General features: G+C 35.7%; 1 protein-coding gene across 1 annotated transcript; it reads right to left on the minus strand.

Moving 5' to 3' along the window:
* Positions 1-520: 520 nt before the first annotated feature.
* LOC101256497 (uncharacterized) lies at positions 521-17,167 on the minus strand. Its single transcript, XM_004242118.5, has 13 exons — positions 15,744-17,167; positions 12,017-12,191; positions 10,889-11,001; positions 10,636-10,737; positions 8,998-9,067; positions 8,455-8,510; positions 6,319-6,369; positions 6,097-6,201; positions 5,836-5,880; positions 3,481-3,589; positions 2,697-2,902; positions 1,189-1,272; positions 521-976 (listed from the first exon to the last, which is right to left on the minus strand). The coding sequence occupies exons 1-13, from the start codon at positions 17,001-17,003 to the stop codon at positions 785-787; spliced, it is 2,568 nt and encodes an 855-aa protein (XP_004242166.1). The 5' UTR covers positions 17,004-17,167; the 3' UTR covers positions 521-784.
* Positions 17,168-17,313: the final 146 nt, after the last annotated feature.

The raw sequence follows: 17,313 nt of genomic DNA on the forward strand, positions 1-17,313 counted from the left end.
CATCTCATCTCTTCCTCTACTTAATACGTTCTCCATCCATATTTAATGACATGAGTGAAAACTTAAAATTTTAATTAGTTACTTTCTCAAGACACGTATAGAATTTAATATATTCCAACAGTGTTATAGTAAACTTAAAATTTTAATTAGTTACTTTCTCAAGACATGTATAAAGTCAAACATAGACAAATAAAAAAAGCGCCCGTTTGAATTGACTTTAAAAAAATTGCTTTTAAGATAAAAAATAAAAAAGTTAAACTGAAATAACTTTTAGATCAAAAAAGAAGTAACAGGAGACCTACTTTGATTTCTGAATTATTTTAAGTCATTTTTTACTTTGTCAAACACTTCTTTAAATTATGTTTCATATTTACCGAACACTTCCAGAAATAAAAACAAAATTAAAAGTAACTTTGACCAACTTTTAAGCTAGTCCAAACGGGCTCTTAAACATCCCGAATCAAAATTGTTTTCATGAGCCAAGCCAATGATTACAAGATATTTGTCTTCCATACATCCATTTATTGCTTAATGAACCACTTCTATCATTGAAAACCTTCATTACCAAAATTTCCAGTAGTACAGAGGCAATGGACCCATAGCATATAGCCCTCCAGTCAAGGCCATCAACTACCTATTTTGCTACACGAATTACACTATATTACAATAGAAATGGCTAAACCCTCCCCCAGCGTAAGACACTGGGCAGTCATCCTCTATGGCAAAGGATTAGCAAAACATAAAATAGCAAATATGCAATTTTAAACCCCTATCTACAGATGCACTATTCATCTTCAGCATTAAGCCCAGATATCCGCGGCCGCCTCTTGTCAGAACCAGTTCTGAAGGACTCGAAAACAGCCCTAAACGACTCGTGCTCTGCTCGTAATCTCTCTTGAAATATGTTCTGCCTCTTTGGTTCACCACTATGTCGAGTTGATGTCAACTTCTCTTCGTCAGGTAAAGGGTTTGACTTCTGAAAATGACAATAGGCCAGCTATAATATGGGTTCCAAGTATATGCAAAATCCCATTTTAAGTAGTTTACAAAACTAAATGTTGTATTACAATAACAAAAACTCTAGAAAGGTAAGCAGCATAATTACAAGCATAATATTGCCAATAAGCATCAAGATGTAGACAATGATGAGCCGAACAAGTTAAACAATAGTTGCATGAGGAATCTCACCAAGTTGTATCCTGCACCAGGACCAATTATTAAAGATACATTGGTTGCTTTTGCTGCCCCTATAGAAAAGCCTCTTTTGGTTACCTGGGATAAGTAACATAAGTTTAGGTGTGTATGTACTGAACACAAGAGAATAAGTAATAAACCCACTTATATTCTTGGAAAACAAAAAAGTATTATTCTAAAAGCATTTATATATAATCTAGACAAATACAAAAAGTGAGGGTGGAGGTAAGGGTTGGGGCGTGGGATGGGAGCTACAAGGTTGTGGAGTGAAGATGAGGTGTGTTGGAGGGTGAGGAGAAGACACAATTAATGTGGAAAGGCACTTTGTGGAAAACAAGGGAAATCATTTTCCTCATTCTAAAGGAACTTGTTTTCCCAGAGAAAAAGTTCCCCAAATTTTTTGACTAACCGAAAATGGGAAATTTCCTTCCCTAGCAAACATACACTTGGGGCAAAGAAATTGAGCTAGTGCCTCTTTTTAGAAGAACAGTAGAACAGATGGCGAACAAACAATTATCAGATTAGTAGCTGCATGTAATTTCAACTTCCTCTCCAAGACGTATACAACATAGTTTTTGGTAGCCGGATATAGATAAGGTTAGTACACTGAAACAAGTTACATGCCAACATCTGAAAAAATCATTGAATAACCAACCTTAATAACGGATAAATAGGCATGCAAATATGATTCACGGCCAACGCCTAATGAGAACTTCCCCTTCAAACAACTTCAGCTTTTAATGAGATGGAACACTTATTTCACTCCAATGATTTTTCCCTCCCCTAGTGCCAATGTAATTTGATAATAAGTAAATCTGCCCCCATAAAACAACTTAGCCTTGCAACGAGATGGAGCCACTTAATCGAATTCTTACAAGTCTTCCCTCCCCTTGGAAAAATAAACAAGCCTTTACAACAAGGTTTTTATGCCATCCCAAAGTTACCAATATCAGCTATCTAGGAACTATACTGCATCCCGATTCACAATAATATTGTCAAGGGAAGAACTGTTGAAATACCACATGTCCAATCCAATGAATAAAAATCCGTACACTTCCAAGTTTTTTTAATCAATTTACATTTCTGATATATGAGAATATAGACACCGAAACAACCTATAGTGTTGAGAAACTCATTCTTTATTTAAAAATAAATCCGGACTCCTATTTCCATTCTAAAAGATGTAGGACTCCTGGTTTACATTCTTTAAAAAATTCACTTTTTCAAAGAAAAACATTGAGGATGGAAGGGTAGAGTCTTCCCAACAATTCATCTACCAGACCTTTGCTAATGTAAAGTGTCAGGAGATGACAGGACGAGAAAAAAGTAAAGATATGACGAATGAAAAAAGGTCAGCCTTTGCTGGTGAGCACATCAGTAAAAGCAGAAAGGGGAAAGCAGGCAGAGAACAGAGAGCGGACATAAGTTTCACCAATCATCCCTCAGTAAGAAAACACATCAATATAGAACTACGAATAGCTATCGTCCGTCGTAAAAGTTACCTGGTCACCCCAACGTACGAACTTTCCTTCCTTGCTGTAAGATTGTATCAACCCAGAGAGAGCATTTATGTTTCTAGTGGCATCTTTATTTCTTCGAGTATTATCTTCATCCAAATCAGATGACCATTTACTCTTTGCCAATTCTTTTACTTCAGTTATTCGGTGGTCCTCCTCATGGTCTAAAACCTGATCATCCTTTACATCGCCTGATATCAAATTACATAATAAGTATGATCAGATGCTTTTTGTAGCCAAGACAATGAAGAAAGGACAAATTTGTTTGTATCTACTTCAGAATGGTATGCATAAAGTTGAAGAGATCCAATAATAATGTTAGACAGAATCCAATCGATGTTGAGAAATAACCAGCATTGAAAAAGAAAATAGGTTCCACCCAATGGTCAAAGCTAAGGGTTAGCGGTTGAACTTCGAAATCAGCCAAGTTCAACCACCACAAAAGCCGGGTCCTTTGTGTTATTAAACGCTAAAATCAGCTCAGCCTTGTTTTAAGCCTCAAAACAAACACATGACCTACTGTGACTACAACAAATGTAAATTTTAAAGGAAGGGACTGATTTGGCGATATCTATTGCAAAGGTAGGAAACTATGCCATCTACACCAGAATCATCACAAATTGATTAGGGAGAACCACCATAACTGAATTCCCGCTTTGCTAATCACAACAAATGTTTACTAACTAGAACTTAGGACATACAACAAGAGAGACAATACAGGAGCAGCATGAGAAATACAAATGACCCTTTGGACAGATCCATGACATACCACATGCTGGAATATCCTCTTGGGGAGGTACTGTAAACTTCTCAATATTCTCTTCCTCTAAAGTGGAAGGCACTCCAAATGAGTCATCATCTTCCATATCCATGTCTACCTGCAGATCCAAAATAAGACTCATGATTTAGAAGTTTCTACCTCTGAGTAACACAAGCTGCACATGTTCGGTACTATCCTGAAAAAGATGTGAATGAAGACATTACAAGTTGGTGGACATCACATGATATTCCTAGTATATTATTACTTTTGTAACTTATTTATTGTTCATTTGTTAATTTTCAGAAATACGCTGTTTGGAACATTATCAGCCAACATCTCTTTTCTTTCCTTCGCTGCAATTAGAACATGCTGACCGTTCATTGTGCACTTCAAGTAGGAACAAAAACCATCCAAGCCACTTGGTCCATTCATATATTAATTTTTAGTTCTGTAAATGAAAGCCACTTTACAAAACGAATAAGCTATAAGACAACAGAGGAAAATATTTTCAAAAGCTATATGATACAAATTTACAGGACTAATTTCATTTTATTTTTTGTATAACTTAACAAGCTATGAGAATTTTTTTAAGCCAAAATTTATAAAATAAAACTAGGACTTCCCAAGTAGCATTTCCAACAGAATCATAGGACCCGTTTGGCCATAGATTTCCCAAGTAAAATTTGGGGGAAAACTTCGAAAATACTATTTGTCCATATAATTTGTCATTATTTGGCAAATAGCCCAAATTCCCAAATAGTAGAAAAAACTAGTATTTGGACTAAATTTCATTATTTGGGATCTTTTAAAAATTCAAATTCTACACCAAACTTTTATCTTTTACAATAACACCCTCTATAGTAGTTGATTGCGCTTGTATTGAGATGATATGGTTGTTGATGAAAATAATGAACAATCGGCTCAAGGTAACAAAGCTTCACAATGCCTGGAATGATGCTTGTTGCACTCAATCCAAACAACCACGTTACTCCAGTGTCATGGACACTACTTGTTTTTTTTAACTTTTTTTGACATAGGTAAATGTTTCTATTTCTGTAACACAGTATTTGGGTTGTAGTGAAACCATATTTCAAAAGAAACCAAAATCTACTGTTCTATCTTTATAATGAGTCTAAGACCATCAATGATAGAGACAATATCATTAGAGTATATGTGGTTACACCAAAAACATAAAGTCAAAATGAACTACAGTATTCTCCATATTCTCAAAGACACTAAGGTTCCTCTCCTTCCATATTTTCAAAGACACTACTTGTAATATGTTGCAACGAAGATCCAATTGACTTGTAATACAAACATATGATTAGTGTTGATAGTTTTATAACTTGTGGGTATAAATCATATTTTTTTCTAAAAAAGGTGAAATATGTACCCAAATATTATGGCCAAAGACATGGTGTAATTTCACCCCAATAATATTTGCAAAAAAAATTTGGAAATATGGACAAATACTAGCATAGGCTAGTATGTTCCTTTTATCTTTTTATATCTAAAAGCCCAAACTTTTATCTCCTTCCAGATACTCCAGAACATATCTAAAAGGTAGGCAGTGGGGGCATCCCATGCGTATTGTTGTCAAAGGCGCGCTTATGCCCGGGAAAGGGGGTCAAAATGGTCGAGCGCTTCGCCTCACTTAATGTGCGCTTTAGTGTCATCATCAAGGCGCTAAGGCATACTTCTCCATGCCAATGAGCCTCTTCTAAAGATGTGGTACTAAGCAATTGATATTTCACTTTATCATTTAAAAAATTCAATATTGTTGTTTATACATTTGACATTCATGCTTACAATTAGGAGACTTAGACTAAACATATATATTTGTACTTTTTTCTCCTTTTGCACCTTTTCCATTAAAGCTCACGCTTTATTTTCACATAAAGCCCCAACAGACCACAGAGCTTTTTTGCGCTGTTTGCTTTTGATAACATTATCCATCCCATTCTCTACCTCTTCTAATTGAGTGGACGTCTTGCACAGAGTTCTCTCTTCATTCCATACCTGCTATCCGCAACTTCAGGTGGGCCTCCAGAGAACTCTCCGGACAAATTTAGGGGACTTTTGGTATGAGGATAAGGAATAATTATCTCGAGATTAAAGCACGATCAATTTATCATGCGTAGGGGTAGGGGTACAAGTCCCGGGATTGTTTATCCCACCATTTGCATTACAATGACAGGACAAGTTATCCCATATATGTGGCGGCATAACTGATTTATGGGATAACATTGTCTATCTCATTCCCGATAAAAAGCAATTCCTTACACTCTGAACATATGCAAGTGTCTATGTGCTCACATGGTCATGAGTATGCTGAACCTAGGGTAAGGTTTTAAGAAAATATACCTCTTGGATTCCACCTTCCTCCAGAGCATCTCCATGAAGTAATGACTGTCACATTGTTGAAATAAAAGTAAACCATAAGGACAGATGACATTAGCATCCAACTCATACAAGCTGATAAAACTAACTTTTTCACACAAGGTCTAACAGGCTACACTAACAACTACTTAGCTGGAATAAGTTAAATTGCTCAGCTATACTTGAGAGTCCAGGCGAGTAGAACCTGACTGACTATGCAACAAGATAGTTTTAAGGAGAAAGTACCTTAACATCAAGTTTCAAGTACATGGATGGAGCTTCCTCCCATTGGCCAGCCATCTTTTGTACATCATCCTGCATGAAACCATGCACGTTCCTTGCTGCACAACCCTGAAACCACAAGGACATGAGTTGAAAAAGTATCTTCAGCGTATCAGATAATGCACAGACATATACAATGCTTAATGTTAGATTGTGGCTAACAAAGAAATACATGAGCTAACTTACCGCTGGGTCCTTATAAGCTGCTTCTAGCAAGTACACTTCATAGCCAGATCTCTGAAATAATAAGCAACGGAAATAAGCAAAGAAAACAACCATGGCAATCATAGAGGCAGCAATCAGCTTTTCTTAAATAGATGTGATGGTAACAATCGAAGAAGATAATCGGTCATCAAAAAAACAATCAGCAGTTCGAGAAGCCATAACACTGCAAAAGTAACAGAAGCAGCATGCATCACTGAACAAAATGCAACAAGCAATTAAATTTAGAAAGCAAGGAGCACCACTCCTATCCAAAAAGCAAGAACTCTGACATAGAGTAATTATTTATTTTTCCTTTTGATAACAGTGGTGTCCAGTCCAACTTGCATGCACCTCGACAATTTCCACCGAGTACTGCTACCTCCCACAAACCCAGGTATCTACCTTGACCGATTTCATAACTTCGAGCCACCTTGGCTAAGAATTATTAAACTAATTTATGTAATAACCAGCCAGAACAGAAACTGACTATACTATAAATACAAATAACTACAGGACAAACCTAGTGACTCGAGTCTCCTTGGCTACAAAATCTAAAACATAAACCCACCTCAATTGTATGGTTGAATTAGTTGCTTGGAATCTTCACATATTCAACCACTTCCATCAAATCAGTTCTTTTAACACCTCATTCCAAACAACCAAACCTAAACCCAAAAGAAGGAAAATTTGGTACAGTAAAATAGACAAATTTAAGCTTATATGATCTGTCAATAAGAGATCCTTCAACAAACCTTCATGATCTTAAAAGTTCTTTATGAGATACATACATACATACATGCATGCATGCATGCATACATGCAGTTGTCACACACAAATTTGTGCACTCTGAATACACAGTTGTTTAGCTGTATTTAGATAACCAACATAATACATCGACTGGAAGGCAAGTGCTGAAGCAGGTAGCTCTAGAAAAGTCTTCAAATACTTAAGCCATTTGTCATCTACAGATCCATAGTTTCTATTAAGAAGTTGTAGATTGGAACTTGGAAGAGATGCTAAATCCAACATTTATCCAAGTTTTCTGTTGCTTTAGCTGGGGATTTCAGCCCTATCCTAAATGAATATTGAGCTTGCTTACTGAAAATTTATAATTCTGCATTGTTCTTTGGTTAAATTAGTCTGAAGCTTCAAGCTTGATGATCCTGCACTTTGAAATATATGCCAGTTTTATCCTAGCAATTAGTAATAAAAAGCTAAGTTTTAGAAGTTGTCCAAGTCGATGCATTAAGCTTTATGCTCATCGATTAGCAATTATCTCAAGATTAAAAACATGATCTGCTGAAGATTTCAATATCCTACCACAAACCGAACTACTCCATATACTGTTCTTGGTAACATCATAACTAATCTTGAACGAACTTTGAACTAGTATACTCATATTTTCCAAAATCCAGGAGCCTATTCAATCAAATGGAGATGTGATAAAGATATCCTTGGCAATACCTATCACATTGTTGTGTTATACTAAACTTCAAGCTTAGTGTGAGCAAAACAAGACACGGCAATAATGTCTATGGAGAATTGCAAACAAAATCACCACCAAAATATTGATGACAATGTTCAGCCAAACATAACCAAAAATGAAAGACAGGTCGATTGCTTTTTCTTATTTAGTAAATCTACTCTACAACAATGCATGAAACTATATCAAATCATCACCAGCAGTCAAGAAAGAGCTAAAACTCACAAACAATTCATCTACAAGTCATCAAGAAATGGTCCTTTTAAGTGGACCAACAAAAAATAGAAACTGAGGTAAAATACACAATGAATTAAACAGATTGCAACTAACAAAAACTGATACTACAATACGAATATAACAATATATTAGGACTTGATGGAGTGAGTTTTCAAACTCGCAGTATCCACCCAGTCACATTGGACAACAACAGAAAAGCTGTTGCGGCCACAAGTTCTCTAGATCAACAAAGGTTATAATACTTAAAACTTGAAAGAACTGACAAACTATAAAGCAGTAACAAAATATATACACACGAAAGGTTTAAGACTTTTAGACATTCAAAGTATCCTAGAAAATAATTGAACTAGAGTATAGCACTTGAACTGGTTGCATAATAGAGAGAACTGAGAGTATACCTTCGCAAATGCCCAAAACTGAGCAAAATCAGCTACCCGCAGATTGCGGTCATCCACTAAGATGAGGCACAAATACCAGCAACAAATGGGTCAATTGCCGAACAAAACTGCATCTGTAGTTAGTAAACTGAAGGCAGTGCAAGGCACTGCATCACCACTTAATCTATAATTAAACTATGGGTGACATTTTAACTAGACAATCTATCATGACTTGAAGAACCAATGTGCTAGCTATTATCAAGAAACCTATGGGATGCTACCTACCTTCAAGTTTCCTAAATCCAACAAAATGGAGGTTTTCTATAGAAATATGCTCCAATAGAGAGCAACAGATGACACAAGAAAACAACTGACAGCAGCATGTAATCATTTCACTAGCAAATTTTGGAGAATCTCACAGACACAATAAACAAAAGAATAGACATCCAGCTGAAAGAGGAAACAGTGATGCAAACCATTTCACATGTCAGTCTGAGATTATGGACAAAAAGAAGATATGTGGAATTACAGAGTAAGAGCTATCTTGCCCCAAAAATACCATACCAATTACGAAGGAGAAAGCCCCCTCATCCAGGGTCTTTTTGAAAGCCTTCAACATGCTTGAACGATAAGCCTGAAGAAGAGAGAAAATATCAATAGAAATAATATATACAAGGCACTAAATTGCAGAAAATTGGAAAAAGCAAACTAGTAAAATCAAACCTATAAAAATCAACTGGAAATGCCATAAGATGACCTCTATACCATATTTGATTCCAGAAATTGCATACAGTATAGAAGAGACAAGCTTCTTGAAAAATGCAACTACAATATACTAATTACATCAACATTAAACTCACAGAAGAAATGCACATATGGGCGCGCAAACTGTTTCTAATGCTATGTTTCTGTTACCAAAAGATATAATAAATCACTGGAAATATCCTTCTAAAAAAGAATTGAACCACTGTACATAGCGAGTTACCTCGTAGTTTCAAGATATAGCTTCCTTAACATGCAAATATGAAAATGTTTTTTTTGTTGATATGGTGAACTCGGCCCCCTCAAAACCCCATCCCAGTAACAAAACTTTTTCTCAAATTGTTGGTGACTCGAACACTCAACCTCATGGTTAGAGGAGGAAAAACTTTTTCTACTACACAACGCCCCCCCCCCCCCCTCCACCTTTTTCACAGTGAAAAAAAAGAGGAGAAAAAGAGAAACCATAGTTGCTTGTTTACTTTATGTCCATAACACTCTAATCCAATCCTTATGCACCCCACCCACCCCCAAACAAAGGAAAGAGGAAACTTAACTAGGACTAATTACACTCTCCCTAGCATTACATTAGTAAGAACTTGTGAACCTAACAGTAGCAAACAAAGAAATTGCAACCTTAATAAACTTTTAAAAAAAATTGGACAAAGAGAACTCAATATCAATACTGCTTACCCTGAATACTGCATGATTCTACGTTGTAAATTTACAATTCTAAAGTCATCTTAGCCTTACAAATACTAGGCAAAGAGAAACTTGTGCAACCAACAAAATATCATTCCTTTAGTAAGATATTGAACTTCTGTACAAATAGCTAACACTATGAGGGTGTCTGGCTAAGCATATAAGTTGATCAAACTATCTTGTACTCCCTCCGTTTCAAAAAGAATGACCTCCTATCCTTTTTAGTTTGTTTCAAAAAGAATGATCTCTTTTCTTTTTTGGTAACATTTCACTTTCAGCTTTACACGTGGCATATTAAAGGACAATTTTGTATATTTGACACAACTTTAATTTGGACCGCAAGATTTAAAAGTCTTCATTATTTTCTTAAACTCCGTGCCAAGTCAAATTAGGCCACTCTTTTTGAACGGAGAGAGTAGTAATTTTTTGTCTTATCTAGGCCATTTGGTAAACACAAAAAGTAATTATAAGCCAAAATCAGTTAAAAGTTATAAGTTGGTCACCCTAGCTTATCATTTTACAATTTCTAAGCACTTTTGGTTTGACCAAACCTTTTAGGGTTGTATCCCCAGTATCTTTGTTCATCTCTGATATAAACTTCCTAAAACATGGATTTTACTACACTGCAGACAAATAGAATAAAGCTACCAAATAGAAAGGCAGATAAATATCTCAAAACTAAAGGCTCCAAATTCTGTGGAAGTTCGGTTATCTCGTAATTTCAGGAAGAGATGGCTTTACCTCCTCCATCTCAGGTTCATAGCAGTATTCGATAACCTTCTTTGTCACCATCTTTTTGCCCCTGACAGAACCAGAAGATCGCAAAACCTCACTCTCCTCAACCTGCATGTCTGAAAGACCTTGTTTATATTTTTAGGAGAGGACTTGAAATAACTAGTAACTGGAATTAATATGAGGCTTGAAAATGTGAAACGAAGAAAAGCGGGAGATATTGACGATCAAAAGAACTTCAAGTAAGATAGCAAGATAAGACCTTGTCAACTTCAGTCATGAAGTACTCATCCATTGAGTGAATACGAGGGGCAGTGCCACCGTTTTCAACCTCAAGGTCACGTAACATCTTTGCCAAATAGCTCTTTCCACTCCCTGAAAAAGATAACAAAAAGCTGATAATAAAAGAAGAATACTTGCAGAGATCCAAATTCTTTGGGCACAGTGAACTTTCCTTTTTAAGAAAATTTTCATATAAGAATGCAGGAAATGAAGTCACAAAAGGACAAATAACATGACTGCCTGCCATTAAGTGGCCTGGAAAGCCTAAAATACCTAACAGTAGGATTCTAATGGTCATGATCCAGTGACATGTCTCCCCTTTTGGCCATAAATTCTATTTTATTGTCTAAATCAATATCTGTTTCGCAATGCAGTATTATTTTAGTAGGAAGAAAACTAGTTTCAAGTGAAATAATGGATTCACGCCCAAAACTTCAAACCTTCTTTTCCAAATGAAATTTTATTCCAAATACTTCAAATTCTCCTCTATTTTTTTCAATTTCATCCAGACGTTCTCCAAATGCCAACTAAACATACCCACATCATACCAAATCAAACCAACCGATCTACAATATCTAACGAATAACAATATATGTGGAGGTGTGCAAGCAAGAAGTTAACGATCAAAGTGCCCCAATTTGTTTTCTAAATGATATGCGGTAAACCATCCATCTCATCTTTTTACATGGACCACTGAATCTCTAAGTCATAAATGTCACCATCTCAAAAATGAAGAACTGATATGAATGCTACTAATTAATAGAACTCTCCAATTGTTATGACATACCTTTCAACGTTAATTTTAAATACCTAATCAGAAAACTATTACCTTAAATATGTCTCCAGCAGACTTAACACAATAAAAAAATCGCCTTTCTTTTCTTAATAACAAGAAGGGCTCACTTTTTCTTTCCTTTTTTTCCCTGGGGAGGAAGAGGGGGGGAGGGGGGGGGGGGGGCTAATGGAGTCTATTGAAAGTGGGGAAGGTGTTAAGTCTCCATACCAAGTAATATAAAGGTAAATAATTTTCATTCAAAGTGGATATCAACTAAAAGCAAACGGACAACTACATAACTAAATGAGATAGCTCTTGGAAAGAAAGAAGCACCTGGAAGTCCCCGAAGAATAACAACAAGATGATCAGGCCGGGTAGCTCGGTATGGATGCTTTAGAATGTGTATAGCATCAATTGCCTTTGACTTATCTGAAGGTACCTCTAGCAGAGGATGTTCACTTCCTCTGGAGCGTATAGATGATGAAGTATAACGATGCATATGAACTTGCTGGTGAAACCATAAAAATCAGTTATATTAGGCATGTTTTACCATATTTTCCACATAAAAAGGATCTCAAATTTGTCAAGAAGGAAGAGAGCTAAAGACACACATATGTACCTCTTTAAGGTGAAAACAGACAGATATCTATTTTTTTAAAAAAAGGATACAAATGCTTGATATACCCCCAATATCACACAAACTTAGCTTAAAGAAGTGTTGGGGGTTAGTGTAAAAAAATATATATGTATTGGGGGTTATTCATTAGGAATGGAATAGGATGTGAAATTCATAGTCGTCAATTGGGAGATTATCCAAATAAACGTCATGTGAAGTGTAATCCTCATTGTGAGCCATCTTGCAAGAATTAGAACATAACTAAAAAATACATAGGAATCGCATATCAACAAGATATTCCAGAAAAGGTCAAATTACTATAGTATGACACCACAACAATTAGCCATATAAATTGGGACGGATGGGACTAAACAAATACTCACAACATAGGTATAAATGGTAAATTCCTTATCAAAGGAAATGGCAAACTAGCAAAGCAGCATTAGTGAAAATCAGAAAAAAAAGAATTAAAAAAGAATGTCAGTTCTCCATAAAAAAAAAATTAAGAACTACTTACAAGTAACTACTGAAATAAATATATTGGAATATTTTTATGGTATTTTAAACTTGTTGTATCACAAATGCTATATTTTTTTAATTTTTTGGGTGGGGTGGGGGTGGGTTTTTTTGTTTAAATCATAATTATTTTATTGAAAAAGTGAATTACTTACTTTATTGCAAATAACAAATATTTTATTGCAAAATCAAAAATGTTTCCTGTTAACAAATAATGGCATGGATGAGCCTTTTCTCAAATAGGAATTGGCATAGATAAGCCTTTTCTCGAAGTTTGATGGCATATTTGAGCATTTTCCCTTAATTGTATGATGTGATATGTAACAATCTGTTTTTATCGTTATTTTTTTTGTTTGAGAAGTATTATAATTTTCCTTTTCATTTAAATTACGTTGTGAATATGATAGTGTATAGTATTTTTAGATATGTCCTAACAACAACTAAGAAATCCTTATAAAGCTTGCATCTTCTTGATGCCTTTAAATGAATCTACTTACTTCGTAAAAAACACTTGTGGTTTTCAAAATAGTATTATGACACGGCTCAATGTAGCCACCAATCATTTATTTATTTTATTCATCTTTTGACTCCCCCTTTCTTATTTTCACCATTCATTTATTTATTTATTTTAAAATCAATGCATAGTTATTATTTGTTTAATGTCTAATAAAATTATATATTCAAATTATTCATAACTCAAATCTCATATTGTTACTTATACCTTCTGTTCTTAAACACTATTCCTAACTTTTGTGTTTCCATTACAATAGTTATTAACTATATTTAATATTAAAATAAACAAAGTAATAATAAAGAAAAAATAAAGCAGTTTAAAAGTCTTTTAAGAAATCAGAATTTGTATAGAGACTCCAGAGCTACTATAAAAGATGAGAGGAAATTAAAATACATAGTAACATTTACACGTAATACAACATATTATTCGATTAACTTCACCACTATAGATGTTTTATTCTACTATATACATATGAATAGTTTGTACTTAAAAGAATGCACATAATTTCAATTTTGTTTATTGAAACAGGATGAAAAACATATCATGAAGCAAATGAAGAGAAATATCAATGTTGTCTTATCTGATACTAACTTGAATATAAATTTTACATAATTACGTTATTAAATAAGAAATTAACAATTCATAGAGATTCATATTCATAAATATATATATAATTTATTATATTTCCACGTAGCACACGTGAAGCACGAACAATTTCACTACTTAAAAATTTAATCTTGAAAATATTTTATATCTGTAATATACATGCAAGCTTGGATGCACCTCGACTAACCCTGGGTTACTTGCTACCTCCCACCAACACGGGTATACAGGGTAACTCTATCCGTCATGGTTTAGACAAATGAAAAAAATCACCTAGTATTTTCAGCTCAACTGAGGTTTGAACCTGCGACCTCATGGTTCTCAACCCGCTTCATTGTCAACTAGGTAGTGACCTTGAAACTTTTATAGCTAGTGTTCCAATGTTTGTGTGATAATTAGATAACGTTTTCAACGTTAATTATAGGCTTAACCATCAGTGACCCCCTAAAGTTGGCACGATGCTTTACTTAGACACCATAACTATAACTGAGAGATGCTCATTTTCGACACTTTATGTAAGGTCCCATTCTGTCATTTTGACCCTTTTTCATATGAGCAAAAACATATCACGTGTGTTACACTCGCAAATAACGTGTAAAGTGACAAATTAAACAATGACATTTTTCATTTGTGTTAAAAGTAATTTTTCAAAAATAAATGTTGAGTAAAAATAAAAGTGACACATGATAGTTTCCCCCAAACAATTACAAAATAAAACAAAATTTGAACGAACTAAAAAAAGTCAATGCCACCTGCTCCAAATCCCCACCCCACCCCGATCGTCTTCTCTAAAGCCCACGTCCTCACCCTACCCCGATGTCCTTTCCAAACCCCATTGAGTTCCTTGATTAATCCTTCTAGGCTTGGCTCCAGCCTCTACACGCTCAGCAGCAGCTTCTTGGGTTGGGCCACCAGGTTGAGGTTGTTCCTAATGTTGGACTTCAGCAATGGCAGCTAGTAGCCACTGCTTCTTTAGTGTGAGAATCTACCTGTTTATCGCTTGCGGCCTGGGCGACTCGATTAAGGCCGAGCCTGTGGGCGTGTTGTTTTGTTCTTAATTTGATCAGGAAATCAATTGGCGATTTCCCTTGCTTGGCTTACTTACTTTTGGATATGATTAAGATTATCAAAACATCCAGAAAGATTCTTTTTTAAAGCTTGACTTGGCCCCCGGACAATCACCTTCTCTAAACCCCGCACCCCAACCAAACGAACCCCTTTGATAGTCCTCTCCAACCCCCCCCCCTCAAATGACTTTCTCATCCAGATACCTTTCTACAAAAAAAAAAATTGCCTTCTCCAAATACCTCTATTTTTTTTTTGCAAGCCCACAAATTATCGAAATAAGCTTTTATCGATCTTCTTAAATTCACTTCCATGCAAATATTAAATTTTTCTAAGAAAGAATTTTATGAATGGGTTTATTCTTAAATTTTAGAAGCATTTTCCGTCATTTTTGTTGAAACCTTCATTCACAATGTATTGAAATTTAACTTGGACAAAATAGTGACAAAAAATGGGGAAGAAGAAGAAAAAAATAATTCAAAAATTAACTAAACAACCTTTTCACACGCTCGATGAGTGTATCACACTCACTATTCCATGTAAGCAAAAAGAGTCAAAATGACACAGCGAGATTCTACATGATTCTACATGAGGTGTCTAAAATAAGCATGACTTAGTTAAGGTGTCTACTTTAGGGGCCACCAATGGGTTAGGCCTTTATTATATAATATTATCTTGTGAGCCACTTAATAACAGACTGCAAAGTGAAGAACATAAACAAATCCCACAAAGAATTGAAGGAGTACCTCAATAGTAGTGCAAGATGACAAATGTAAATTGGGCTGATAACGTGACATGGACTTCTCTTCCGGAAGTGGAGGATAATATGATGACAAAGGAGCTGAAGAACCAACAGAACCTGGAAACAATGAGGCCGAAGTTCTAGGAGGTGAAGATGAGACAAGACGTTCATGCAAAGGGGGTTCCAATGGAAGAGGGGGTGGAGGAGAAGCTGGAAGTGGCGGCTGGCTAGCGTATGTCTTACAACCCTGTGCCGAATATAAGCTTGTGCCACTACGGTCAGCTGAATTAATCCTCTGGTCATGTGGGGAACCATAATGATTTGATTTTGAATCCACATGATTTGACATTGCATAAGCCTGCGAATAATGATGGTTGTAACTGTGACCATCCACGGGCAAATGGCTTGTCTGTTCATTGTACAGTTTATTCATCCCTGAAACTCCATGCCTTGGAAGATAACCACCTCCAAGTTTTGAGCTGTACCTTGATCCTTCACAATTCTGTTGGTTGTGTTCTACATTGTGGTGAGTATCAGCTCGAGGACTACCATATTTGTAACCATTTCTCTCTGGCAAATTCTTGTCATATCCTAATTGTCCAAACTGTACATTCCCTTCCCTCGGTGGATATTGCTGTCTCTCAAAACGTTCTTGGTCACAAAATGTTTGATTTCTATCCATATTACCATAACCTTGATCTACATAACTGCTATTGCTATTTTTTCCACCTAAAAATCCATCAAATTTTCCATATTCTTCACCATCAAAACTTCCACGCCCTTTGTCTAATTCGTAAGCTGCCCCACCAAATTCGTTAATCAGCTGCAATCTCCTCTCATTATCAGTTGAAAACCTAGCTAAACTAGTCAACTTTTCATTCGTAAAAGTACCCGATGAATCATCAACTCTCATTCTCTTCACTCCAACATTGAAAGCACCAGGTGAATCATAAGTAGGTTTCATATTTCCATACACATCTGAGGGGCGGGGATGATGCTCGTAGCCATCAACAGTGGGACGATGAGGAGGGGGCATAGGGGGTCCACCACGATGATCGATGAAGGGGTCGTAAGCGGCCTCATGAGGAGGAAGTGGAGGGCGGGAGAGGGGTTGATTGGGATGTGGTGGTGGATATCGGAAACTAGGGTTTGAAGGGAAAGGGATTGGAGGGGGGCAAAAGGGGAAGTGTGAGATTGAACAAGATGGACAGATTCTACCTTGAATTGGTGGTGGAGGAAGATGAGGACGCCATGAATGATCCATCTACAATCTTCAACTGGACACCAGATGATCAAGAAGAGCACACACAATTTAGAGAGAGGACAAAGGGGAAAACAGTAAAGAAGGAGGAATTTTGTGAATGGGTGTATTATACAAGATCTATGGAACTACTCTTTTTAGTTGCCTTTTCTTTTTTCTTTATTTATAATCATATTGGTCATTTACTTGGGTTTTTCATTATTATTTCAAATTATATATTTCATACAATTGATGTATTTTTTAAAAATATATTATTGAATGCATTTATGATTTTACGGCTATATATCGAGGAAAATAATGTTTGAAGGCACGT

This window comes from Solanum lycopersicum, chromosome 6, assembly GCF_036512215.1.
Source record: "Solanum lycopersicum chromosome 6, SLM_r2.1".
Taxonomy (NCBI): Eukaryota; Viridiplantae; Streptophyta; class Magnoliopsida; order Solanales; family Solanaceae; genus Solanum; species Solanum lycopersicum.

Coding starts and splice junctions, on each gene's coding strand:
- LOC101256497 (XM_004242118.5), bottom strand. CDS start 17,003: ATGGATCATTCATGGCGTCCTCATCTTCCTCCACCACCAATTCAAGGT. Junction 5,881..6,096: donor ACTTGAAACTTGATGTTAAG/GTACTTTCTCCT, acceptor ACAATGTGACAG/TCATTACTTCATGGAGATGC. Junction 2,903..3,480: donor AGAGGATATTCCAGCATGTG/GTATGTCATGGA, acceptor ATTTGATATCAG/GCGATGTAAAGGATGATCAG.